The following is a 27,358-nucleotide window of genomic DNA, read 5'->3' as shown; positions in this document are numbered from 1 at the left end:
TAAAAACATCTTAAGAACCAGACACGCACGAATGCTTTAACGTGACGGCTATGATCCGGCCGGCCACTGGCCCTCCCCGCCCTCTGAGCCCACGTCGGTCGGTCCCTCTTTTGTGCCCCTCACCTTTCACACTCGCCTTACCTCTAGCACCTGCTCCGTGGTATTACGGTCTCTGTGACTGCTTGCATCCACCCAGCAGAACAGCTCCCTGCAGTCCCAGTGTGCGCGGGGCAGACGCCGTGCCCGAGGGCAGACAGCCATCAGTGTGTACGCGGGGATACTGAGGTCAGGGCCACACGGGGTTCCGTGGCAGAGGCCGGGTTGGACTCCGAGTCCAAAGGGGTCCCTACAGAGCCTGGGTCACTGTCGGGTGCAGACCCTGTGGGTGGAAGTGCTCGGGATAGAATGGAGGCCCCCTTAACCAGGGCGATTCCTGTCGGGGTCACAACGTCGTTTACAATGGGGTGTAGCACTTAACCCTGATGGCAAAGCTTTGTGCGGGTCAGGAAAGGAAGGCTAAAAATGCAGACGGTCCCGTGGAAGGAAGGGAGGAGCTCTCGCCAGCCACCCGAAGATAACCAGTCCCCTTCCAGGCCCTCGAGTGGATGAAGCTGCTGTTCCCCCAGCAGATGTGGGGGGCGCGAGCTTGGGGGTGGGAGCTGGGGGGGTGCAAGCTCAGGGCCGCCCCCTCTCTCCCTTCAAGAGAGACGGCGGCCCTGCCCTGGCTCTTGTAGCACCCTGAGTGCGCCCGTTGTGACAGTGTGGTCACACGGCACTTCATGGGAGCAGTCCCCGCTGCTAGACCTGGAGGTGACTTCCGACTTGTCAAGATGACGATCAGTGCCCCATGAACATTCTCTGGTCCGAGTCTTGGTGCAGATCTATGGTTATTTTCTTAGTGTGAGTTTATTTTTGAAGTTAATGTTTTATCTTTCTCATTGACTTAGGTATTGATAAGAGAGTGGGTGTGAAAATTATTCTAATTCCCCCCCCCCCCAAATTATCTGGCAAAGCAGGGAGATAGTACGTTTAACTTTTCACTGTAGTGGCTGACATGCAGGGCTCTTATCATTACCATCGCAGAGCGCCGACGTGCTGAGTGAGACAGGAGGCGTCAGGTGCGCCAGCGTGGCGCCTGCTCACAGCACCCAGCTGCGCTCCTCTGCGGGGAGGCGGCGGGAAGGTGGGTGTGCGGAGCTGCGCGCTGCTGGCGTGATGGGCGTGGCCGTCCCCGGTGCCTCCGCGGCCTCCGCGCCTCCGCTGTGCCGCCGTCGAATCCCTCACGCACTCTCTCTGTTGTGTGTGCAGATCCACATCATCGATTTCGACGACGAAAACAACATCATAAACAAAAACGTCCTCCTCCACCAGGTGGGCGAGATCTGGCACATCAGCGCGAGCCCCGCGGACAAGGGCGTGCTGGCCACCTGCTACAGTAAGAGTGAGTACTCCCCTTCATCCGTGCCGCCAGGGGGCTCCTCTAAGGGGTTGGCGCGTGATCTGTCGGGGCTGTGGGCAACGGGGGCGCGGCGTTCGGGAGAAGCTGCGCCGCTGTGGGCGTGCGGTGCCGCGGGTAATGGAAGCCCCGCACAACCCGGCCTGTGGTGTGAGCTCTTCCCCCAGCTCTGACCCCGCAGGGCGGCGGGGAGCGGTGATGTGCCCGAGGCTCTGGTATGATGGGTGTGGGCGTTCTCCCACGCCAATTAGCTGCGCCGCTCGGGAAGGCAGCCTGGCTGGCCTCTCTCCTGTTGCCTGCCTGCGTGTGCGCGCCTGTGTGAGGACACTGCGGCTGGTCCCCACGCTGCGAACCGCTCCTCGAACCCACGTGGGTGTGCGTGTCCTGCCTGCTTCTCCGAGTTTGCTCGCCAGGGTGCGCAGTCCAAACGCCGGGACATGGTCCTGCCAGTAACTAGGGTTGGAGTTCTTTTCCTGTTACGTAGGCCAGCGTGTGGCTGTGCAGTGGTTGCTCCGCTGTCTCTGGCGCGTGTCCTTCATCCGTGTAGCCTGCGGGAAGGCTCCGTAGCATTCTGCGGCCCTTAGGCTCCTGTAACGCGCCCTGCCCCGTCTTTCCTTTCCTGTCCTCACCTCAGACGTCAGTGCGGTCACCCCTGGAGGAGCTGGGACGCCTGTTCCCAGGACCCCAGGCCTGCACAGAATTCTGCCCGCGGTGCCCTCTTCATCGTCACCCCCCTCTCCGGAAAGTCCGTTCCCTCTGTGGGGCAGCGCCGGCGTCCCCTGAAGGCCTCTGCCCTGGGCTCGCACCTCGTCTGACCTCTGACGGCTGCACTGGTCGGGAGCTGGTCCCGGGAACTCCCGAGGTTCTTTTCTTCCTCTGTCACCGGTGTCGGAGGGCCCCACTCACCACACTGAGGGTTGTGACACCCTGGTCCTCTTCCCTTAGCGTGTTCGGGGTGGAAATGCACGTTTACACTCTTGTGTAAAGAGTGAGTTTGCCAACAGCTAGGATCCAGCATTAGCTGGTTTCTCACATAAGTGCCCCCCCCAGGGCACTGCGGGTCTGTCCCCCGGCAGCAGTGCCTCCCTGCCCCTGAGTCGGGTCTGCTGTCCCTGCACGCTTGTGGCCCTGCCGGCCCAGCCTGGCGTTGCTGGCCCTCTCTGGTGTCCACACTGCCCCCTTTTAAGGGAGGGAGGCCGCCTGCTGTGCTTGGAGGCGACCAGAAGTTTGCACGTAGGGGAATAGATAGAGGTGGCCCTCGTCCAGAGAGGGCCTCCCAGCTCCACAGACCAGTCTTCCTTCTGACTGACGCAGGGTCGGCCGGTCTCACTCATCTCGGGCGCCTTCGCCTCTGCCGTGTGACACAGCAGTCACGGGGTGGCGCCGTCACCTGTGCCACATCCTGTCGGTTGGAGGCAGGTTGCCGCTCCTGCTGCGCTGGAGGCGGGCACTGCAGAAAGGTGTGCCCACTGGGGACGGTGTCTGCACTGCACCTGTGCCCGGTGAGCCCGTCCCTCACGGGTGAAGACACCGTTGCTGCCACCCACACGCCCCGGGCTCTTGGGGGCCTTTGAGAAACCAGAGTGCACTGGGTGCTGCTTGTCTCACGCTCGCCGGTGTGTGGCCCTGGGCAGGCGCCATCACAGGTCCGTCCTCGTCACCGCGGTGAGCTCGTGGCCGCCACGGCGGGGTGCTGTGTTTGTGTTGCGGGCATGTCCGCACACGTTTTCCGGGTCCCTGCTCTGCGGCGGCCCCACTTCTGGTGGTCTGTGGTCTGCATGGTACTTTGGACAGTGGTAGTACCTCCTCATTGAGGGACCGGGGCCCCCGAGCCACACGCCTCACCCTGTGTTGTGCCGGTGCCGGGCTGCCACGCACGGGTGGAAGGGGATCAGCCTCGCAGGCCCCCTTTGCGAGCTGCTGGAAGTGGCTGCTCCCAGTGGAGTATGTCCCTGTCAGAGCCCTTGGCCGTGTCCCTGCACAGGGTCCGGAAACAATGTGTGGATCTTGTGGGGGACAGAGAAAAGATCCACGGGGAAGAGGGCCCCATGCAGAGTCAGAAACCAAGTCCATGCAAGCGCCTGCCCTCAAGGAATCGTGGAATTGTTATTTGCTACAAACAACAATGTTTAAAGACCTGCAACATGCAAAAAAGTAGGTTTCAGTGGCCCTGGCCGTGTGACCCAGCTGAAGCATTGTCCCGTACTTGTACTTGGAAGCGGCATGGCTTCCAGCCCCAGTGCATTCCTGGGATGCTCCCCTTCGGGCAGCAGGGGGCGCCAGCGTCCTCTCTGTGCCCGGCACTCTGGTCCTCCCCACTCCGGGCCCTCCCCACCCCCGCCCCTCCTGGTCCCTGCTGGCCCCCGGCCTGAGGCTGTCGGGAAGCTTTCTCAGGCATTTCTGTAAATAGTGTCACCACGTGGAATGGAGACCTTGCCTGAAAAGCATGTGGCAGAATAAGGCTCACTGCTGGCCTTTCGCCGAGGGGACTCGGGGGATGGGCGTGCCTGCCTTGTGCTCCCGTCAGTCCCTCCACCCCACGCCCCGGGCTCTGGGGGGGGGTGCTGGGCTCCCGGCCCCCATGTGCTGGGGCCCCGGGCTGTGGGTGAGCCACGGCTGCCTGGCCGGTCTGTGAACATCGCCCCTGTGAGGGTGGGGGCTGCCTCCACTCCCCAGGTTTGGACTGGCCCATCACCGCCCGTGAGGACGTGGTTGTGACAGGAGCCAGGACCCCTGGGGCTTGTGTTGTAGCTGCAAAACACGGCCCAGGCGACGCGAGGGGCCGGGGGAGGCCCCCACCGGGGAGGTCAGTGGCGAGGGTGGCCAGGTTCGCTGTGTCCTTCCTTTGGGGCCTGCCGCCGTCCCCGGGAACCTGCTGGGGGTGTGCTGAGCGCTCCCGGCTCGAAGTGCCACCTTTACATTAAAGTCTTCGACTTTGTGGGTCCCCACGGGGTGCGGTGCCCACCCCTGGTTCCAGGGGCAGCCGCTCTTCAGAGCAGCCGTTTCCGGTTAGTGCTCCCGGTCGGAGGAGAAGTGCGAGTCTGAGTTCCGACGGTCACTTTGTGTGAGTGAGCCCAGGGGAGCAGGGGGCTTCCCGGAAAAGAGCGGTTTCAGGGCCTTTCTGTGGGTGCCGTGGGTGCGTGTGCGAGCTGTGTGGGTGGTGTGTGTCGGTCGTGCTTGTGTGTCGTCTTTCACCGTCCGGCCATCAATGGGCGCAGGGTGTTTCCGTGTCCCGGCTGGAGGTGATGCTGTGGCGGACACGGGTGTGCGGGAGGGTGTCTCAGACCTTACACGCCGGCCTCCCTCATCTGTTCAGAAATACGCCTGTGTGTCATAGTAGGCCCAAGTGTTCTGTGGCCCGCGTACGTCCTGAGTGTCCTGATTTCGTCGGCACTTTTCCTGTGGGCGCAGGGCTCCATGGTGTCTCTGGACATACGGCACCGGGACTTCCTGTGTTTCTGAACGGGGCGTCCGCACAGGCCCTCCCCCGAGTGCGTCCCAGGTAGAGGCCGAGGCGCCGTGCCACTGGAGCGGTTCAGCGTCTGTGCTCTGACCGGGGGTGGCCATGTCTGCCAGCCGCGTCCGCCTGAGCCCCGCACAGCCCCTGGAGCCCCGCCTGGGGTAGAGGGCGGGGACGGGGCCGTCGGACAACGAGGGGCCCTGCGTTGTTCTCTGATCATCCTCCAGCAGAAGTTACCCAGGCTTCCAGAACGTAGGAAAGTTTTTAATTAGCTTTTTTTGGATACACTCGTAACTAGCCTCTCGGATCCCACCAGCATCGTTCTTCTGTCCTCATTGACTTTCTGTGGCACCTCCAAGTTTAGTATCATCTGGAAATGTAATTAACTGAGCTGTTTACTGTTCCTTCCAGATCACTAATGGAGGTGTTAAATAAGACGTGGTCCCCAGAGCCCCCCACTGGACGCCTCCTCACAGCTTAACGTTCTGCCACGAACCCGGGCGCCTTGTTTACGGCCCTCCTCCGGGTCGTGGGCACGTGGGGGCGCGAAGGCAGGGCCCGGCCCGCGTTAGTGTTTCCAGTGAGGAGGTAGATGCGTGTGCCGAGACCTTCCTGTGTCCCCAGACGTGCTGTTGGCTGCGCTCCTCCGAGGCCCAGTGGTCGTTTCTGCCCTCGGCCCTCTCCTGCCCCCAGGCCCGGCGAGGCCCGGCCGCCACGAGGTGCTGCCAGCCCGAGGAGCGGGGCCGGCAGCGCGTCCCTGACGGATGGCGCAGACGCAGACGGGCACGTCCGGCCTCCCAGTCCTGGAGACAGCGGGGTGTGGTGGGGGTGGGCAGGGCCGGTGGCCCTGAGCCCCTCTCCGGGGACTGTGGGCGCCACCTTCTCTGGTGTCCTCATGGGGCCCTCCTTCTGCATCTGGCCCTCATCTCCTGCTCTAAAGAGGACCCCAGGCACCCACCCCGGCACCCTCCTCTTAATCTGGCCCCCTCTGTAAAGGCGCTATCCCCAAGCACAGCCGTGTCCTTGGGTGCCTCGGCTGGGACGCCAACCTGTGGACTTTGGGGATGCAACTCAGCCCCTAAGAACTGAGGCTTCTTTGATTTGCTCACTTATGCCAGAGGGTGGGCAGGGCTCTATGTGGGCTAGGTTCTGGGACCAAATGTCAGGTCCTCCCCACCCCGTCCCGTGGGGTGTGACTGGAGGGTCAGACCCGGCCACCTGAGGCCTGCCTGCAGGGGTATTTTGAGGTGCTTACTGCCGAGGTCCTGTGTGGGGTGCAGCAGGGGAGGCCTGGGGGAGTGGGACTGGGGAGGTGGACTGGGGGTGTGGCCTGCAGGGGCCAGGAGATGGGAGCCGGCGCGGGTGGGTGGTGGGGCCGAGGGCAGGTCTGAGGCCTGTGCCCTGCAACGCCAGCTGCTCCGACCCGTGCTGGCCAGGTGCCGGGGCTCCAGGATGAAAACACCCGTGGTGGTGGGGGATGATGGGGCACGGAGCCAGTGTGGCACAGGGGCGGGGCCCCTGGCCACAGTGTGCCTGGGTCCTCACAGAGAGCAGGACTTGCTCCATGCGGGTGGGCAGGTTGAAGTGAGGCACCGAGCCCCAGGCCCAGGGGCCTGTGGGCCAGAGTTGTGTTTGCAGGAGGTTGCTGAGGAACAGGGAGGGCAGAGGAGGGACAACGGGCTCAGCTCACCGGGGGGTGCGGTGGGGGCGGGGTCACCGGCTTATGCCCCGCTGCTGCTTCCCCGCCTGCCCCGTCATCACGTCATCACGGCATGGTGAGGCCCTGTGGCTCACCAGGCACAAAGCCATGTGAAAGTCGATTTCAAAAAGGCGCAAGTGCTCTAAAAATGAGGAAAACCTTCTCAGTAGGCTGCCAAGTAAAATTTCAGGAAGCCCGAAAGAGGGTCTTTAAAAGTAAAAAATAGTAAAGGCAAGGGCAGGGTGGAGAATAAAGGTAAAAAAAAGGTGGCAAAATGGTTTCTAAGTTAGGAATTGTAGAAGTCGTCTTTATAATTGGCGATTTGCTTAGCTCATCCGGCCACCGCACGGGGGGAGGTGGGTGCCAGCTGGTGTTCCCGGCAGCGGGAGTCAGGAGAGGGCCTCCCACTCTGGGGCCGGGCGAATTCTCAGCGGAGGAGGGTGAAGTGCCAGGAAGGCTGTGGATCACGCCGGCGCAGGGAACTCGGGAAGTGAGGACAACGAGGGGCTGCGGAGTGGAGGCCGTGAAATGCCGCCCGCACGCTGTCCTGCACTCTGACCCCTGGCTCGCACCGCCCTGCTGCCCCTGTGAGAGCAGAGCAGGGCTGGTCGCCAGGCCCACCCAGGCCGGCAGTGTGGGGGCAGCCGTGCCGCCCCTGCGGCTGTGTCGGGGTGGGCGTGGGAGGCGGGGGGAAGGGCTCTGTGGCTTGTTGAGGGAGTCCCCAGGTGACAGGGGACCCATTTTGCCCTTCCTTCTCTGCCCAGGCCCCTGCGCGGCTGGCCTCCCACCTCAGTGATTACCGTTCGGCTCCTGCAGTGGCCCCGGAAGGAGACCAGGCTCCCAGCCGCGCTTGGCTGTGGACGCGCAGAAGGAGGCGCAGAGAGCCTGGTGTTCCCCAGCTCTGCGGCCCTGAGCCTTCGTCAGGCCTCAGCTGAGTCTGCGCCTTGGAGGGCGTCACCCGGGGACTGTGGTGACTGTTCCTGCCCCGACATGCGAATGCCAGCACCGCGTCCTCCCTTCGCCCACGCCCCTGCCACGCTGTGCCGTCAGGGCCCCAGGCGCCCCGTGCACTCGCGCTGCTTCCCGCCGACCTCTCCGCCGTGCACCTTCTCCCTCCAAACCGCTGCCTGTCTCCACCTGCGTCTTCCTTCCACGTCAGCCCAGTGCCCACCTCGTCATCACCGACCCCTCCCGAGCACAAGCTCTGTGTGTGGGGTGTGGACCACTTGTCTCTGTGACTGAGGGCTGGTGCCCGCCTCGCTGGGTCCCCGGCAGGTGGATGGGTGACACCACCCTAGCGTTCCTCACTGGTTCAAGGTGAGGCTCAGGTGGACACATGGGTCAGAAGCAGGGTCACCTGAGAAACCTGGATTTCAGATACACAGGAATAACTTTTAGTAAGGCTGTTCTGTGCAAAGTATTTTTACCTTTCAACCCTTACCCTGGGTCAGGACACACCCCGGCTTAAGGCTTCCGTGCCCCTGCGTCCGGTGGGCTGCTCACGTGGTCCAGGAGCTGAGCAATGGAGGCAGGGGGCCGCTGCCAGCACCAGGCACTTCCTCCGGTCTGTGCACTAGGGAGGAGCTGAACGCCCGCGGGAGCTCCTTGCCCCTGCCATGTTCCCAGAACTTGGGGCAGTGGGTCCCGGGTCCTCTCCCCAACCCTCAATGGCACCTGCGCAGGGAGGCCACGCCTCCAGGCTGGGCAGCCGCACCTCTCACTCGCACCTGTAGTTGGCGCTGTTGACTGCCTGTCGCTCTGACTTGGACTCTGCAGTCAGCTTGCCTGGTCTCCCTGTCCAGTCCTGTCCTGGGGCGGTCTGATGGCTGTGTCACATCTCTGCTGTGTCTCCAGTGACCGACAGTGGGCACCAAGGGGGCATGTCCTGTTCACACCAGGACCCCAGCCTCCCTGTGGCAGGGCGACGCCAGCGTTCCCCTTGGAAGGGCTCTCAGGGCCCTGATGTCTAGATTTCACTTCATTTTTGTTTGACGTGAGACGTTTTTGTAAGGGTGGTCATGTGGCAGCACTGTCCCCTGTCCCTCTGGGACCTACGAAGGGAGAGAGCCGCTCTCCCCGGGGGAGTGCCCGCGTGCCCCCCGGGGCTCGGAGAGGGCGCAGAGCCCGCCTGAGCACCTGTGTGTTTTGAAAATGAGCCCGCCTCGGTGCCCCCAGGAGGAAGACCCAGGGGCATGAAGTGCCCTGGTTCTGGAGTGGTCCCGACCTCGTCCCACCCACGGAGGGACTCATGGAGGGTGCATGTGGCTGGGTCAAGAGCACGCAGGTGAAACTGACCCTCAGAGCCCACGCCCTTCCGATGATGCCGTGGCCCCTGCTGCTTAGGGTTTCAGTCACGCATCCTTGCAAGCAGTTACCCTGGGATGCTCCGGAGGAGCGGGCCCCATGTCCCTCGTCCAGCCCACCTGGAGCCCGCCTGCCTGGAGCTGCTGCCACTTATCCCCACTAGCGAGTCCCTTTGGCTGGGAGAAGGGGGACAGGAGGGGAAGGCGGGAGGCGGTGGGCACCGTCCACACTTCGGGGCCGTTGCACGCTCTCAGCCCCCGTGGCTCAGCTGGCCCCCCGGCCCTCCGCCCATCTACCAGCAGCCCCCTAGGGCCCTGTGCTTCCCGCGCAGTCCTGGCCGGTGGGGGTGTGAAGGTGGGTATGGCGTGGGCCTGGCCTTCGAGGGGTGACTGTCAATAAAGGAGGTCTGCCCACCGGTGATCAGAGTGAGGGGCACGAGTGAGGGCGAAGTCTGGTGGGAGTCCGAGGGGTCCCTTTCCAGGGTGTTCCGAGTGCTCTGCCCTCTGTCGGGGCCTGTGGAGGACTCGGAGCCCTGCGTCCGAGTCTCTGCGCGTCTTCAGTGCGGTGTTTATGGCACCTTCTGGGCGTGGTCCTCGTGGCGCGTCCCTCTGTGCAGGCGAGAGGACCGGGCTCGGAGGGTGCGTCTGCTCAGTCTCGCAGGTCGCGTGTCAGAGTCAAGTTTCCACACAAACCTGCTTTTTCCCTCTGGCGGCCGCGCCCCCTGATGTATGGAAAACTAGGCTGATTTGTGTATTTGAAAAAATCAGATGCTTTGGGGGAAAAGAATCATAAAAAATTTAATAGTGTACCAAGATTTAAGAGAGAAAAATATTTTTTAGGCATTTGTATGCCTGTGAGACATTTCAGACCCAAACAGAAGTGTACCCTATGGATTTCTTATGTGTTTTATGTGATATAATGCAGGCCTACTCTGAAGTTCCGATTAACTTGTTATTGTTGAGTTATCAAAACCTCGAAAAGCCTTTGAGGATACGGTGCTGTTTCTCCTCTTTCTCACCGGAACCTTAACAAGGGGAGGTTCCAACAGTGTCCCAGTTATTCTTTGGGAGCCACAGGTGTCCTTCAGGTTGGGAGCACACAGGGCGGACACCTGTTTGCTGCCGTTGGTCTTCGGGGACCCCGAGGTACTGGCTCTGGGCTAGGAACGTGCCTCTGACGTCGAAGTGAGGCCTCCTGCGCACGCTGGCGTCGCCCTCGGTGAGCTCCGTGACGTGGACAGGGTGCCTGCTGGGTCCTCTTGTCCCCAGGGACACTGGGCTACAACAGAACTTCCCGACCTGCTGGTGCCACTGCCGCAGGGACCTGCAGCCACACTCTTGGGGTCCAGGTCAGACTTTCCCAGGGGCATGGACGTAGCGAAGGTTTTATACGCCCCCTCAGCCACATCATCAGGACCCCCTCCTGTTAACACGACAGCTGCAGAGGGAGCCCACACTTTGTCGTCTCCTCCTCCTCCTCCTCCTCCTCCTCCTCCTCCTCCTCCTCCTCCTCCTCCTCCTCCTCCTCCTCCTCCGTGCGGTCGGGGGCGTGGCCGTGAGGGTCTGTCTGCTGGGCAGGCCCCCGTCCTGCGGAAGCCGCACCGGCCCCTTTAGCCAGGTGCTCTGGGTTCTGGGGGTTGGGTTGCTGGTAGGCGCTGTGTAGTTGGGCTGCGTGCTTTTAAATCCACTCTGCCAACCATTGCCTTTTCATTGACGTATTTAGACTTGAACTCCTGCTACACGGGCTGAAGTGTGTCATTTTGGTTTCGCTTTCCGCCCGTTCTCTTTGCTCCTGTTGCGGTTTCTGGCTTTCCGCGGATTACTGGGCAGGTTCTGAAGTTCCATTTTCACTGGTTTATAGGGGTTTTGAGTACATTCTTTGTATACTTTTCCTAATATTCGTTCTAGGTACCACAGCACACATACCTGAGTTCTGAAGTCTACTCTGACAGAAGTGTGTGAACCTTACTTCCGTTTGGGGCCTTTGTCCTCCCTTTTGTAATTGTAACGTCATAAGCTGTTTTTCTGTGTGCACTGACCATCGGATGTCAGAGGGGGATGTGTGCGTGTTTCTGAAACCGTAGACACGGCCTTGCCACGGCCCCGGGGGCGAGGTGGGCTGCCCCCGAGACCTCGCTCCCGGCCTGTGTCCTCCCGTCCTCCCTCCGTAAGCAGGTCACACTTGCCTCACCCGCCATCAAATGTGATTGGGACTCGCGAGGAGACAGACAGTCCCTTACGCTCCGGCTGCTGCCTGCCCTGGGCTCTCGCCCTCTCGGCAGGCCCAGGCCTGACCCTGTGGCCATTTTCCGTGCGTCTGGGAAGCTGCTTTGTACCGGTGGGCCTTCCGGTGGCAGATGCCATTTGTTTTCCCTTCGTCCCCGAAGGACGCCGTACTAGACCCAGCGTTCGCAGTCTGCTGTCCGTGTGTCTGTCTGCCAGGCAGGAGGCCTTGGGGAGCGGCAGCCCCGGCAGCCCCAGGAGAAGCACGGCCCTCTCTGCCGCCTTCAGCTGCGGTCCTCAGGGCTGCAGCCGGGTGCGTCTCTTCGGGCCATGTGCTCAGCTCCTTGAGCTGCAGGCCATGCCTCCCGCCAGACCCGCGGGGCCTTGGCGGGGTTTTCCCAGACACCCCTGGCCCACCCCGCTGTCTCGCGGTGTCGGGAGCGTAGGTGGGGGGGCACTGGCTGTCGTCCCCGTCCCCGGGGCTCCTGAGACCGTCCCTCCCATCTTCCGGCGGTTCTCTCTCCCGCGTGCAGACTGGGCGTTTCCGTTCTGTCCTGGCATCTGCTGGTTCTCTTTGGCCTCATCCATTCTGATGTCGGAACCTATTCGTGGAGTTTTTCCTTTGGTTTTTTTGTCGCTTCCAGTTAAGTGATTTCCAGTTGGTTCTTTCATGTCTCCTATCTCTTTGGTGAGATATTTCTTTTTTTTTTTCCTTCATTTGTTACACATGTATTTTAAGTTGCTCGCTCGCTGAAGCATTTATATGGCGGTGGTTTTCAAACTGTCAGGCTGTGCCAGCAGGGATTCATCTTGGTGTCTGCGTCAGTGTGGACTGCCTTTTCCCACGCCAATTGCGATTTTCCTGGCCCTGGGGAGCCCCGCCTGCTCGGGGCAGCAAGCAGGTGCAGTGTGCCCCAAGGGCCGGGGCTCCGACAGCAGGGGCCCTGCTGTCACTCGGCTGCTGGAGCTCGCCCTGTGCCCGCGGTGCCGACCGCGGCGGCACGTTCTTCCTGGGACTGTCAGGTTGGTGTGGGGGTGCCAGTGCGCCGCCCTCTGCTGGGGACCGTGAGTGTCGCCCAGAGCTTTTTCGGCCTGGAATTTGGTTCAGAGTGTCCCTCTTCTGCTAGCAAGAGATGAGCAAGGGGCAGCCACACCCAAATCCCGAATGTCAGCGCAGGAAGCAGAGGGGTCCCCTTCTGACTGAAGAGTCTCAAAAGGAAAACCCGACTTCTAACACCAAAACACACGTAGGAGGGCACTGGACGGCAGTAGCCGTGGAACAGGTTATGGCCCGATGCTGTGCTCGGCGTAAAGCCCTGTCAGGGGCAGGGTGGGCAGACACAGCACCCACACGGGCCTGGGCGGGGCTGTGCTTTCGAGGCCCCGAGGACAGCGAGGGCCTCAGGCTGCAGCTGCTCCTGCTGACCGGGGGCCGAGGACCCTCCCTGAAGCCGTATTCCTGTGAGTATGAACTGCTCACCACTGTGCCCAGGTGTCTGCACGGAGACTCTGGAGGGACAGGTGGGGTCCCGGCCGTGCAGGGGCCTGATGAGGTGAGGCATGCGTGTGAGTTGTCAGGCTGCTGTGAAGTCCTGGAGCTGGGGTTCGTCTTGAGAATGAGCGGTGCACTCGGCCAGCAGAGGGCGCAGCTCGTCCGGGGTTCTGAGGCCACATGCCCATCACTGGTCTCCCACCTTCTCTCCGTGCCTGGGGAACCCTGGGAAGTCGGGTCGGGGGCGTCCCGTGCAACCTTCCTGGCTGCTTATCATCTTTTCAGTGGCCTCCCTGCATTGGGGGAAAATCCCTGGGTTATTGGTCCCATTTTTCGTTAGGGAAATAAGAAATCAAGTTTCCACTCCCTAGGGACCACCACGGGACCTAGGCTCTCCGTCCAAGCCGGCCCCACGAGGGGGCCGTGGGGGCTCCGCTGTTGGCGGACTGAGTGCCTCGAGGCCATCAGCGTTGGGGAGAGTGGTCCTGGAGGTGGAGCGTGTCAGCCCCGCCCGGGGCGAGTTCTGGGCACCCAGTGGCCCAGGTGCAGCGGTGGCGGCTGGGAGGGGCCAGTACCCCGTGTGGTCCGTACAGTGCTGCAGACACCGAGTCCCAGGGTCCAGCACGACTGCCCCGCCCGAGTCCTGGAACCGCCCCTTGCTCGGTGGGTGGGCTTTGTGGGTGGCAGCTGAGACGTGGTGGGTGTGCATGTGCTCTAGTGGGCACGGAAGCCCGGGAGGCGTCTGATGTGCGGTAGCAGTGAGGGGGCAGCAGGCCACACTGACTGCGTGTCTGTGAGCCGGTGCGGCACCGTGTGCCGAGAAGCCCGGTGTGAGTCTCGGTGCAATCCAGCTCCGCAGAGGAAGAAGCCAAGGCACAGCGAGTCCACCTCCTTGCCACGGCCCCGGCGTGCCCTCCCTGCGGACTCAGACCTGGCAGCGGCTCTTCCCACTGCCCCTCCCACGGTGCACCAGCCTACGGTGCACCAGGCGCCAGACCAGCATCCGGAGGCCAACCCGACGTTCCTGAAGCTCACGGTGGGTGGGGAAGACGGACACTCACTTGCCCCACCCAGATGACACTGCGCCGTGGCAGGTGACCTGAGGAGAGGAAGGTCTGTCCATCAGGAGTCGCAGAGGGACCTGCCAGTTATCACAGAGATGGAGTTTCCCAGCCGTGCGTCGCCAGAGACCCGTGGAGGCATTAGCAGAGCAGCCCCGCTGCCTGGGTAGGAGGCAGAGCGGGCAGCTGGGTCTCCGGAGAGTGAAAGCTGCGTGAGGTCACGGGTTTGAAGGAGGCGACAGACACGGCAGCCCCAGATGGGCCCCGGTGTCCTGGCGGGAAACCTGGGCAGCCTGCTGCTTAAGGACAGGTGGCCTCAGGAGGGATGTTGGGGCGGGTGCTGGACCAGGCGCCCAGGCTCTGTCGAGGGAGCGGCCGCGTCCCGGGCGAAAGTGCCTGGCTGAGTGGAATCCCGGGTTAGGGGCCCCTCCCTGTGGACCTTCAGAGGGAGCAAGCCCAGCACCGTGTGGCTGGACCAGGATCCACCTCTGTGTAGAGGTCAGCATGCCCGGTGAACGCCCGGTGAACAGCACGTGCCCCCCGGTGCCGGGGGCCTGGCCGGGCCTCAGGGCAGGCGCCTTCCAGAGTCGGGCGGGGTGGTCTCTCCACCGGGGTCTGCACTTCGGACTCGGGTCAAGTGGCTGCAGCCCCCACAGGGGCTGACGAGTCACCGAGCTGGGGGCAGGGCTGGGGGCCCTGTTGCTAAGCAGCCAGCCCTGGTCTGCATCTGTTCTTCCAGGGACCTCAGGCTGGGCCGGGCTTGGTCGTGGGAGTGCGTTCCGTGTTTCGCGGTGGGTTCCTCTGTCACCCGTAACGGCTGCTCCACCCTGTTGGCCAGAGAAGCCGACTGAGGGGCCAAAGGCCTTCTTCTGTTACGATCTTGGGCACTTCCCAGCTGCCCGTCGGTCCGTCCCCCCAGGCCGACTTTCGGAGGGCTTGGATAATTTTAGGCAAGGTTTCTGAAACACCGGTCGGGGGCAGAGCTTGAATCTGTTTCGCGACGAAACCGCGATCTGCACTGGAGACTCGGCACGGCCGGACAGTGACAGCCCTGGTCTGCCAGTGAGCAGACGGGAGGAGGTGGAGCCGCGTGTCAAGGTCACGGCCGCTCTCCTGCCTGCCGCGCTCCCCGGCGCCTCTCCTCACTGTCTGGACGCGGGTCCGGAGGTTCTCCGATCCCATCAGACCTGCGCCGGTCTGGAGAGAAGAGGCATCGCCCTCGTCGGAAAGCCTGGGGGGGCAGCAGTGCTGGCAGCCTCGCCTGCCGGCATGAACCTCAAAGACACGTGTCCAGGCCGGGTCACAGGCACGATTCTCAGTGCAGAGGCGGTGGCCGGGGAGTGGCCATGACCGTGCAGACTGCCGTGGAGTCTGCAGGAAGGAGCCCAGAGTGAGCAGAGTCATGGGGCGGGCGGGGCGGGGGAGGTTCTGAGGCACAGAGTCATGAGCTTGGGTCCCTCAGGAAGCGAGAGCCTGGCTGATGCTGGACACTCAGTGAGTGAGTGGGTGGCCCCTTGCTGGACAGGTGCCGGGCACATGCAGCCTGGACACGAGGCCCCCCAGAGTTGGGGGGGCAGGGAGCCTGGGGGTGCCAGTCCTGTGCTAGGAGGGCCGTGGGAAGTGACTGCCAGGCCCGGGCAGCCTGGCCAAGGAGGGACGGGTGTCCTGGGCCCAACTGGGCCAGAGCTCTCCAGACACCCACATGCCAGCCCACCCAGGGGCCCATCACAGAGGCCCTCCAAGCCCTGGATGCAGCTGAATACACAGAGAGACACTCAGGAATTCCAGTTTGTCACCAGCGGGGTGTGGGGCGGCTTGGAGCTGAGACAGGAGGGGCCGCGTGTTTTCCTAGATGGCATGGGACCACACGTGTGTCACGGGGACTGCACCACAGGTGTATGCATCCAGGGAGCTCGGAAGTGGAAATGAGGTGCCTCCCCCAGCTGTCCACTCACAGTTCACGGGCACGGTCACTTGTTGCTGGTGGTAACTGCCCCAGCTTGGGCCCCTGCTACAGCCTCTTCTCCGATCCAGTCCGCCTCCCGCGATGGCGCCAGGTGGTCCCTCCTGAAGCAGGACACTGGGCCTTCTGCCCGGTGTTCTTGCGTTGACGGGATCCTTGCTCCCTGCCAGGCACCTGAGCCTTTCTCGTTGCTGTGATTCCCTCCGTCACGCCCCAATCGGGCTGCCGGCCACACTGCCGCCGCCTGCCAGGCCCCTGGGCCCGGGAGCGGCCCTCGGGAATGGGCCTTTGCGTGTTTCCGGGGACCGCGTCTCCCCGACCCTCCTGCGTCCTTCTCCCCCCATACGCTCGGCCTGCATGGCGGGGACGGGGGGAGGGGGCGTGTGCTGACCCGCACCTGTGTTGCGAGACCGTTTGGTTGTGTTTCACGCCTGCGGGGGCGTCTGTGTCCGACCTGCACGGAGGCCTGTGCACCCATGGGTGAGCCTCGTAAGTGGCTCAGAGTCGGCTTACAGCTGCCCCACAGACTCCCACTGACTCCCAGGGCACAGAAGCAGCCTGTCATCTGTCCTGGCCGTCCCCGCTGCCACCGGCCGTCCTCCCGGGAACCGTGGCCCCCAGCCTCTGCTCCCGTGGCAACGGCACCCGTCTGCGGGCCCCGCCGGGCCGTGAGGGCGAGTCAGGTCTCTGCCAGGTCCATGTCCACGTACACCCTGTGGGCAAAGCACGCACTTCAGCCTAGAGCCGAGCTGAGAGCAGGAGGAAGGCGTCTGCCCGCCAGAGGGGCTGGGGACACTCATCAAGGGCGGGCACAGGCGGGGACCGGCAAGGACAGCGGGGACAGGAGGGCCCCTGTCCAAGGTGCCTGTGCTTTCCGTTTTGAGACAGAGGCCATTTATGGAAAGCAAAAGGTTCTCTTGTAACAAACCAGAAAACGTAAGTAAAACACGCGTGGCTGTGCCAGGTGCCGTGCCGGTGGCCGCTGCCGGGCAGCCCCTCCGCTCCCCACGGGCGGGCTCCTTCCCGTGGCCGGCTGCCGTCGCCCCCTCCTGGGAGCCTGGGGATGGTGGTGCCCAGGAGAGGCGCGAGGGGCGGAGTCAGGTGGGCAGGGAGAGCCTCTGATCCCGCAGCAGGCAGCACCGAGCCTCAGCCACGTGCGAGGCTGCCCTGGTCGGGCCGCAGCCCCTGCCATTCTCGGGGTTGAGACAGGAAGCAGGACAGAGGTCACGGCTCCTGAGCAGGCGCCTCCCTCAGCCTTCCTTTTGCTCCCTGTGTTTCCTTCGAGTTTGGCTGCCTACATACATACGTGCGCTAGGCGGACCACGCTCCAGGGCAGGTGGCCTTCCTGGGCGGGCACCCTGGCCCTGCTGGTCCTTAGGGCGTTTGCTACCCCGACTTGTGGCCAGTGCACAGCGTCACCAGGCCACTCTTGCTCTGTGGCAGGAGCTGGACCTGTGCGTCCTGTTCACACTCTTCCCAGTGACTCGGTGGGGGGGACCCGGCGCTGCCTGCCCTGTCCCACCGCAGCTGCGCGGCAGGTGCGCATCAGTTCCGCCCGCTCCCGCGAGTGCTCTTCTCCAGGGCGTCCGGTCCCGTCCTCTGCCTGCTCGGAAACGCCTTCTTCGGCTTGAAGAGTGTTTTAAATACACACATTCTGGATGCAGGCCCTTCGTCACACATGTGTTAGGAGTATTTTGCTTCATTTTGCTCCATTTTGCTCCGGTTTTGCTTCATTTTTAAGGTGTTTTCCAGGAGCAGAAGTTTTACGTTCTGATGAAGTCCCATGTCTGGAGGTGAACTGGAGTTCTAGCTTTAACACTCCCCGTGTGGCAGCCTCTGCCTCGGTGCGGCCTGTGTCTCCGTCCTGCTCAGGCAGCTGTGCTGCCCCGAGGTGGTGAGGTCGTCTGCCGCGCAGTCCAGAGAGACCCGTGCTCTTCCATTTTCCCCGGTCTGACCCCTGGTCCTTCCGGTGTGCCGTGCGGCGGGACGCGGGTCCCTGTCTTGCATGGAGCTGCAGCTCTCCCGCGTCTCTTACTGAGAGGACCCCCTGGGCCCACGCCGGGGCGGGTGGCATTTTCACTGTAAATCGGGTGGCCATCTGGCTCGAAGGTCCGTCTGGACTCCGCCTTCTTCCTCTGGGCCACTTCCCTGTTTGAGACTGAACTGGTGTCACCGCAGACAGTGCGCTGTGCGCGTCCGCTCTGCTCCGCGGCCGTCCGGGCTGTCCAGTCAGTCCACAGTCCCACGCAAGTTTTAGGCGGTCAGAGGCGGGCTGCTGACTTCTCCAGAGAAAGCCGGAGCTCTGATCGCAGCTCTCAGATGTGGACGGCAGTGAACTTGGTCCGGTCCACACACACACGTGCCCTCCGTGCCCAGGTCTCCACCTCCTCACGGCAGAGTCCTCGTCTGCCGTGACAGCGACTCACCGTCGGTCCCAGGGCTTGTTGGATGTTTGATTTTTAATGGGGTTGCTGATAAGTTTTCAAGTTTCATTTTCTCATTTTTTGCTAATCTGTAGATATACAGTTGACTTTAAGAACATTTTTTAAGTGTTTACTTATTTTTAGAGAGAGGGGAAGGGCGGGAGAAAGAGAGGGAGAGAAACATCCGTGCGTGGTTGCCTCTCACACGCCCCGTACTGGGCCCTGGCCTGCCGCCCAGGCGTGTGAACCCTGTCAGTGACCCTTCGGTTTGCAGGCCAGCACTCAGTCCACTGGGCCACACCAGCCAGGGCTACAATTGACTTTTAACTTGACTTTGTTTTATTTTCATTCTTACCCAAGGACATGCCCATTGATTTTAGAGAGAGGGGAAGGGAGGGAGAGGAACATTGATGTGGGAGAGGAATGTCGGTCGGTTGCCTCTTGTACACTCCCTGAACTGGGGTCACACTTGCAACTCAGGCATGTTACCTGATTGGGAATCAAACTCGGGACCTTCTGGTTCACAGGACTATGCCCCAACCTGCTGAGCCACACCCGCCAGGGCCAATTAATTTTTATATACCCGCTTTGTGATCAGCAATTTTGTTTTCTGTTTTATTACTAATAGTATGGTGTAGAATCTCTTGGGTGTTCCACACATCTAATCGTTAGCATGCACTGCTATTTTCGTTTCTTTTCCTGTTTTTACACCTGTTTTTTGTGTTGCCACACCGAAGTAGAAGGACCTCTGGTACAACGTTAACTCGAGGGGGTGACGCACAGCATCCCTGTGCTGTTCCTGTCCTCAGGGGGACAGCGTTTGCTGTCCCACCCCCAGCTGTCACAATTGTCTGGTGAACAGAGAGTCAGAGGAAGGAGTCGTTTTCCCGACATCTGCGTGAAATTCTCCGAGGAAGGAAGTCGTTGGACTGGGAGTCGGCTCAGTCATTTCTCCCGTTAGAGACGTTTTCCCAGTCCCACACCCTTGTCACTCTGTGCGGGCGTCCCCTTCATTTCTTCTGCAGCCACGACGTGGTTCTCAGGCTGCTGGCTCCATCGCTGTTTGGACGAGACCCTTTTCCTCGTTGGGAAGATCCACACTGCGCCCCCACCCGGCCCACGTGGCCGGTGCTCTCTCCTCCTTTCCGACTCGGCGTTGCCGCTGTCGGTGCCAACTGCGCCCTTTCAGGAGAGCCGCTGCCCGTCTCGCGGGTTCGGCAAGACGACTGCGGATGGGAATGCCCACGCCCATCAGTGTCTTGCCTGGATAGAGACCGTGGTGCAGGTCCATAGCTCCAGCGGAACTGTCACCAGCGAGCGTGCAGGCACGCGGTTCTGTTCCTTTCAGACCCGTGTGTTTCAGACCCCACGGGGCGTGCGGGGTGAGCACCGAGCCAGGGTCAGAAGGCTTTGGCTGGGATCCTGATCCTCTCTTCACTGTCTGCTCACAGGTGACAAGGGTGGTGATGACCATTCCTGGGAAGCCAGGCAGGTCACTCAAGTGCTCACTGCTCTGTTTCTTGGCGGATCAGCTGGTGTTTTGACTGGAGGGTCATTGTAGCCAATCAGAAGCGGGTGTTTTGAATGTAACGCAAGGTCCTGTTTTCCTCTCTTTGTGCAGGGGAGGCACTGCTGACCAGGTGCTCCTCGCCCCCCAGTTCTTTCTGCCCTTGGCATCGGTCATGGGTTTCAAGCCGAAACCTGTCTGTGCTCTGTCACTGTGCACTGACGGTGGCCTTGAAAGGGGAAGGCGTCTGGTCCAGCATCCGTGTGACGTGGAAGGGACAGGAAAGCAGACTTTGAGAGGATTTGTGTTTAGGAATTTATGATTACATTTCTTATCATATAGTGCTAAATCTGTTTTCTTTGGTCCTGAAAAATTTCTGGCAGGGCAGAGACCTAGAGTTTGGCACCCCCCCCCCCCCGAAAAGGAGGCACCCTTCTTATCTGACTTCAGTCTCTTCGTCCACAAAGCGGCTCCTCAAGGCGCTGGAACACGGCACAGGCTCCTGCAGAGACCGGAGTGTCGTCCCTGGGGCGGGGTCCTCACCAGCAGGAGTGCCAGGACGCCTGGTCGTAGATGTCGTACCCTCATGGCCAGTGGGACAATGGCCAGCGTCACCGCTGGGCCCACCCGACAGCACAGTGTGGGTCCGCTGTCTGCTCTCCTGGCTCCCATGCTCACCAGCTGGTGGGCCAGGTCTCAGCACCAAGACACTCTGGACAGACGGAGCCCTTCCCGGGCGCCGGGTGCCTGTGACGCCCTTCGCGGGGCGGTGAGCAGAGACCCACTGGAGGCTGGCCTTGGGCAGCCCCAGCCGCCTTCCTGGTGACTGTGTGTGTGCCCCGCCACGCTGCCCTGTTTTTTGAGGAACTGTTGAAGAATGGAAGGAAATCAATTTTGAAGAATTTAAATTTTTTCTGAAACAGAATGATGGTTTTTAAACCAGGAAGAAGCGTTGAAGCAGGAGTTGGGCCCTTCTGTGTGCAGGCTTGGGGTCTCTGGGGGTCCTGCCTCCCTGCCGCTGCTGCTGGGGAGCAGTGGGCGTGGCCTGGGAGTGTGGGCGTGGCTGGCTGTGGGCGGAGCGTAGCGTAGGCTCTGCTGACATTGCCTATGTGTCCAGCTGCAGACAGCAGAGTCCTGCGGTGCGCCGCCGTGTGGAGGATGCCCGAGGAGTCGGAGCCTGGCAGCCACGAGTCCCCCGACGACGCGGCAAGCACTGCGCATGCCCTGGAGCTGCTCTGTGACCTTGATCACGCGGTGCACGGGAGCACGGCCTGGTAGGTTCTGCGCATGCGTCCTCCCGAGAAGCCTCCGTTGAGACCGCAGGTTGTGCGTGCCCACCTCTCCTCTTGGTGAAGAGATGCTTGTAAGTGCTCGCTTCTTTTTCATTTTAGTCCCAGCGGTTTTCTGGATTGGACACATTCATGCAAACCCTGCCCCACGCTCTTGACAGAGCTGCGCCCAGGGTCCTCCCAGCTCAGACCCGTTGCCCAGGCCCCTGCCAGGGCACTGACCGCGGGCGTGGCACGGCACCTGGGTGCACTACCACGTGACTTGGAAGCGCTCTCAAAGTCAGCTGTCGATGCTCGGGTTACCTGTTCCTGCAGGTGGAGGGTGTGTCATTCTCCTTGGCGGGGGGGGGGGGGCGATGCACACGGTGTGCATGCGCACTGCACCCCGAGCCTTCCGCCTCGTCATCCCGAGTGTATTTCCCCACCTGTCACCTGCAGTGCCAGGCGCCAGGCCTAGGGCTCCAAGCCCTGCTGTCCCATGGATGGTGGAGGGTTTGCTGTGCCCACCGTGGTCTCAGGGGCCCCCCCCCAAGAACTCACGGCTGTCTGTGAGGCCCTCAAAACCTTGGGAGATTCAAGGGGCCGTGCTTCTAGAAGGGACTCTGGGGGCATAATGTCACATGTGTTCGCAGTCCCGAGGGCCGCTGTGGTCCTCGTACGGCAACACCCCCGTGTGCGTGTGGGTGTGCGTGGGGGGGGGTGAGAGCGAGGGAGCTCTGCCTCCTCTGCGCAGTCAGCCCTGTCCTAGCTCTACCAGTTCAGTAAGTGGAGCCCAGCGGGTTTTTATGAAGCACCTGCTGCATGCGTCTGCCGGGATCTAGGGGCCAAGGTGCCAGGCCAGGAGACCTGGCCTCAGGAGCCGGGACCTCTCGGGGGCCGTGCTGTGAGCGTCTGGGGTGCAGGGTGGGCAGAGTCCCCACTGCGGTCACTAGGCTGGGGTGCCACGGCCCCAGGAAGGAGTGGCTGCGTGTCACCGGTGCAGTCGCCCAGGGCGTTGCTCAGGAGGCGGCACTTGGAGCTGGGGCGGAGCCGACTTCCGTCAGCGTGGGTCTTAAAGCTGTGAAAGGAGTGGAGCGGTAGGTCCATGCGGTCCCAGCAGATGCATCTCCTGGTGTCCTCCTGCCAGAGGGCCCAGAGCTGGCCCAGTGAGGGTGCAGAGGGGCGCGGCAGTGCCTGGAGGAGCCGCTGGGGCAGGCAGATGTGGAGTGCCTGTCGGTGCAGGACGCAGTGCGTGAGGAGTCCTGCCTTTCCCCGCACACCCATCTGCACACGTGTGAGTGTGTGCACACACCTGTTCCCCGTACCCTGGCACTGGGGGGCAGGTGTGTCAGACATGGTACAGTCCACAGTCACCTCAGGGTGGCCACCTTGGTGACTGTGGAGAGCTCGGGGGCCAGAAGCTAAAGGGTGGACCGCAGGCTGGCTGCCCCGGGTCCCCACCGAGGCTCAGCCCCTCCAGCCAGCCCGCCAGGCAGAAAAGCCCGCCCACGTGTGCATCGCAGGGGGAGGAGCGTCAGGGCGCACGCCAAGTCCAGACCGCAGCCGTGGCCGCCCACCTGGGGGGCGGATGTGCTGGGGAGTCGGGCGGGTGTAGAAAGCCTCCCGAGACCCCGGGAGCAGCTGCCGCCGTGTCCCTTGTCTCTCAGATCCTGCCTGTCACCCGGGACACTGTGCTCTGCGCCGCAGCCGAAGGTAGCAGCAGACCCGCATGCAGTGGTGGCGGGACAGCGCTGGGACCCCGGCGCTGGGTCCAAGGCCGGCGCTGCTCACGTGCTCTTGCGCGCACCTGGAGCTCGCTGCCTGGCGTCGCTGCGTCGGCCCCAGTGGCCACCTCCGTGGCCCTGACTCAGAGCCAGGTCCCTGTGGGGCCTCTGCCAGCCACAGCCCCCATCGCCTCGCCCAGCTCCATCCCTGGCAGCCCTGAGCCTGCTCCCCCGGGGAGTGTGGCACTTCCAGAATGTTCTGTAAATGGAATCCCACTCAGCGTAACCTGTGGTAGTGGCTTTTGTCATTTGCCGTCACTACCCAGAGACTCATCCTACTCGCAGTCTGTGGCTCCACCCCTTCTGCTCAGAGCTGTCCTCTGTCTGGTGGGTGGGGAGCGTGTGGACTCGCTGCGGGCCCGACTGAACCAGGGGCTCTGAACCGGGGGCCAGGGTGGCTCACGCGTGAGTGTCCCTTTCTCTGGCTGCTCTTGCTCGGTGTGTGGCAGCATGTGAGTTCTGTGGGGGCCTTGGCAGTTCCCTAGAGGGGCTGCCCGGGGCGTCCCCCACGGGTGGGTCCCCACTCCCACATGCAGCCAGCCGTGTTACGTGAGTCCCTCTGAGCGTCGTTGGTGGCGTCCCAGTTCTGTTGCTGGACAGGAAGGTCCGAGGTTGGGGAAGCTCAGTCTGCAAGGGGTGCTGTTCAGGGTCGGATGGGGTGCGACCAGGGGCCGTGTGTGTGTGTGTGTGTGTGTGTGTGTGTGTGTGTGTTTGCTTTCCCTGTCGGCTTGGGACCTGGCGCAGAGGCTGGTGCAGGAGAGGAGCTCCCGGTCGCATCCCAGGCAGCGGCTGCTTTGGCCGTGGGATGCACCCAGGAAAGCACGTGGTTCCCCCTCCTTCTGTCGCTCGGGGCCACTCTGCTCCTGTGTGATCTGGGCAGCCGGGAGCATGTCCCTGTCCCCCAGGTCCATCTCAGCCTCCGCCAGCAGGGTCAGTACTGCACAGCCGGTGGGCCCCCGTCACCGCGGCTCCCAGGGGGCAGCGGGGGCAGGAGGGAGGTCGTAAAGGGCCTGTGGCGTACACACTGACATGAGCACCGAGCGGGTGCGCTCCAGAGCCCCCACCTGTGGAGGCGGGCGGGGTACTGGCTGGGAGCCCCCACCTGCTCTCTTCTGCCCTCCTGCCCTCAGGTGGCCGGGGGTCCCCGGGAAGTCACCCTTGTTCCTAGATCTGGAGGTCTCGTTTCAGCTGGGGCGTTGGCTCTGTGGCAGGCCCGCTGCACACGTGGTGCTCCCAGGTTTGTGAGGACACGCAGTGAAAGTCGGGTGGTGGCGGTGGGAGTGCCGTGCCCTCGGGGCCGTCTCTGCTGGGCGTCCTCAGCCCCGCTCTGGAGATGGGGCTGGAGCCGAGCCCTGCGGGGCCCCTTGTAACCCAGTGCCGAGCTCCTGTGTGGAGTGGAGAGCTGCCCGCTCCCTGCCCAGTGTCACCTCTGTGGAGTGGTCCTTCTGAACCGTCCCTCCTCTCCAGGCCTTTCTGCCATTTCACCCGGCATCGCCTTTCACCATAGTGGCGGTCCCCACCTGGCACTGGCTCCGTGCCCGGGCTCCATCTTTCTCCCAGGCTGGGTCTTCAGCACCGAGGACAGCGCCTGGCACCCAGCTGCCCCCTGCATGTGGGCATGAGGCGTGGGAGTGAGGAGAGGCTCCGATCGCAGCGCACACTCTGCTTATCTTCTGATTGTTCCCCACCTGGCTGCCTCCCTCTGCAGAGACGAGCCACCTCCCTCCTCTCCCACTGGGTCAGCCACCGCCGCCGCCTCCTGGGACGGTGGCCGGGGACCCGGAGCCTGAGTACAGCCTTCATGTCTGAGCTGATGCCTGCCATCCCTTCGGGGGGCCTTGTCTGCATGTCCTTATTCCCACGTGTGTGACACGCTGGCTGCAGGGGTCTCTGGGGCTCTTCCCAGGGCAAGACCCACGCGAGGCAGCGGCCTCTCCCCTACGCCCTCAGGGCCACGCAGCTCTGTGTCCTCTCAGCACACAGAACAACAACTCCTGGCCCTCTTTCCTGCCCATCACACTGAAGTGGGTGCCCCCTGCTGCTCCGCCCAGGAGGCCACCTCCCTGGGGACACGTCTGTGAAGATGTCCCGCAGGTGTGGCCACTCCAGGGCTGAAGCCAGCTCAGCAGGCAGGATGTTCCGGTAGTGGAACTGAACGGCTGGTATGCTTTCGCCAAACGGTGGTGTTTTAACGGTTTCCAGTGTCTCCGCCCATCGCACTCCCGGTCGTGCGGTGTGCTGCCGGTCGTGCGGTGTGCTGCCGGCAGTTCTTCTGGAACAAGCTCTGGGTGAGGGAGTAAAGCTACACGGTCCCCCCTTACCCTGTTAGACAAACGGAGGTGGAAGAGTGTGGGACTGTGTGGTCAGTGCCCTTCACTCCGGGGGCTGGTCAGGGAGGCCCTGGAACCCCCGTCTTGTGTTGTGTGGGGTCGCCTTCCTGGAAGGAGGTGGGCTGAGAGCTAATGTGGCTGCTGAGTGCAGCCGCGGGCTGCAGGCCGCCCTGCCTGGGGCCTCCCAGCACCGCCCTGCTGGACGTGATGCCCTGAGTGCCCCGCATTCTCCCCAGCCTGTCGCTGTCAGCTCGGGGTCCGGCCAGCTTCAGCGGGGTGACCCAACGGGCCCCGGCCTGCTCTACGGAGGAGGAGGAGGAGGCCCCCGGCCGTCAGAGGGTCGCTCCCCGGCTGCAGGTTACCGCCTCCTGCTGGAGGGAGGGCACAGTCAGCGCGACAGGCGCTGGGGGGGGTTCCTAGTGCGTCCCACATCCCGGGCGGCGTGTCACGAGGCGTCCGAGAAGCTGCCACATTTCACGAGTGACGACGAAAGGGGAAGTTCCCGAAACCAGTGACCAGAACCTCTGTGGGGGTGGTAGGGATGCGAGAGACAGCGGAAGCCCCTGCCCACTCCCACCGCCCTGACCAGCGCGACGCTGAAGTTGGCGACTGTATTGGAGGCACCGGCGCCTCTCCGATGCCATTCGGGATGGTCGCGGCACTCAGACCCACTGACCGGCTGGCCTCTGCGTCCTGAGCCAGCCCTCGGGGGAAAATGCCTCTCGGTGGAGCCGGAGGCAAGTGCGCACTGGAATGCCGGGCAGAGGGTGCGCCTGTGGGACCACTGGGCGGGTGAAGGGGCACCGGCAGGGGCGGGGGCGCCGGGGCGGAGCCGCGCAGGCACAGTGAGGGCCCCACCAACACTCAAGGTGGCTGTCCCCGAGAGGGCTTTTGGCCTCCTCTCCTTCCGCTTGTCTCCATTTTAGTCAAGTGGATAGAACAGTGGAATGATCTCGGTGAATGTTGCAGAGATTAAGTTCAAGGTCACCTTTCATGTCGAGTAGAAGTTGCTTGTGAGGGTCATTAAGGAAATGTGTTTGCAGCCTTTGGGGACCCTGTGACAGATGTGATTCTGCCATTTACAGCGATGGGCTCTCAGGGGGCTGTGGCCGTCTCCTTGCTGAAGACACCGGATGTCACAGGGTCAGTGTCAGCGCTTTCTGGCCACAGCCCGAAACTTGTGGCCTGTCAAGTTTCTCTTTTTTTTTCAAAGATTCTATTAAGTTTTAGAGAGGGGAGAGAAGGGGGCAGAAAAAGGGAGAGAGACTCCGATCAGCTGCCTGACTGGGGATCAAATCCAGGCACCAGCCTGACCTTCCGCTTTGCGGAATGACAGCCAGCCCACAGAGCTACGGAAGCCAGGGCCAGTCCTCTGCTCCCACGGCAAACGAAGGCCCACGGGTGGGCTGGGCAGGGACTCCTGGGGGCAGTGCTGTGAGATGCATGTGGGGGGGTCAGCAGGTAGGAGCAGGGCGGGTCGGGGCTGTGGGCTGCACAGAGGCGAGAGCGATGCCTCCGAGAGGGTGGGGGTGAAGTGCAGGGAGGCTCCCTGGCCTCGTGTGGGTGTGAGGAGGCCGGGCGGGGAGAGACCGCTGCCACGTGTTCCCAGGAGGAAAGGGGGGCAGAGAAGGGGGACAGCAGAGTTCCGTCTGGTGTGGACATGCCCTGAGGCCCTTCGGGCTGTCCCGGGTCTGGGGGCCAAGCGGGGCGGCTCAGTGGTGGCTTCACGGGCACGGCTGGCCAGAGGTGGGAGGGTGGGTGTCAGACGGGAGGCCGGAGAGAAGACAGTGGCGGAGGGAGGCCGCACGTCCCCAGGCTGCACGGCCACATCTCCAGCAGCGCTCCCCGGGGTGACCGCCAGGCCAGACCGCGGCACACGAGGCCTCTGGGTGCCGGGAGCAGCCCTCCCACGTGGCTCCGCGGCGGCCAGCCTTGCTGAGTCTGCGGGTCACAGTCTTTCTCCATTTCCGTTTCCGAGCCCTGCCACGTGCCCTGGGCACGAGCTCAGAGGGCCCGCGGTTCGTTCCTCCCCCACCCGCAACACCTGCTGGTGAAGTGCTCTCCTGGGCAGGTCTCCTCCGGGTGGGCGCCCGGCAGAGCAGGGGCGGTCTGTGCTCGGGGGACTTTACGGCCTGGCCAGGGTGCCAGGCCTGAGTGATGGTCTGTGTGCAGTGTGTTACTTATTTATTTTTTAGAAAGAGGGGGAGGGAGGGAGAAAGACAGGGAGAGAAACATCAGTGTGTGGTTGCCTCTCACGTGGCCTCCGCTGGGGACCTGGCCTGCAACCCAGGCATGTGCCCTGACTGGGAATCGAACCCGTGACCCTTTGCTTCACAGGTCCGTGCTCAATCCACTGAGCTACACCAGCCAGGGCAAGACTTGCCCTTTG

The 27,358-nt window shown here is 62.7% G+C and overlaps 1 protein-coding gene across 1 annotated transcript in view; it reads left to right on the top strand.

Moving 5' to 3' along the window:
* Positions 1-27,358, top strand: part of EIPR1 (EARP complex and GARP complex interacting protein 1) — a 50,797-nt gene that overhangs the window by 10,335 nt on the left and 13,104 nt on the right. Inside the window, exons 3-4 of the mRNA XM_037151783.2 lie at positions 1,309-1,441; positions 20,705-20,861. Coding sequence (XP_037007678.2) covers positions 1,309-1,441; positions 20,705-20,861 — 290 coding nt within the window. The remainder of the gene's footprint in view (positions 1-1,308; positions 1,442-20,704; positions 20,862-27,358) is intronic.

Source organism: Artibeus jamaicensis, unplaced genomic scaffold, assembly GCF_021234435.1.
Source record: "Artibeus jamaicensis isolate MK-2021 breed Jamaican fruit bat unplaced genomic scaffold, CSHL_Jam_final contig_465, whole genome shotgun sequence".
Classification (NCBI taxonomy): domain Eukaryota; kingdom Metazoa; phylum Chordata; class Mammalia; order Chiroptera; family Phyllostomidae; genus Artibeus; species Artibeus jamaicensis.
Note: the sequence above shows the minus strand (reverse complement) of the source record. Positions and strands in the feature narration are given on the sequence as shown.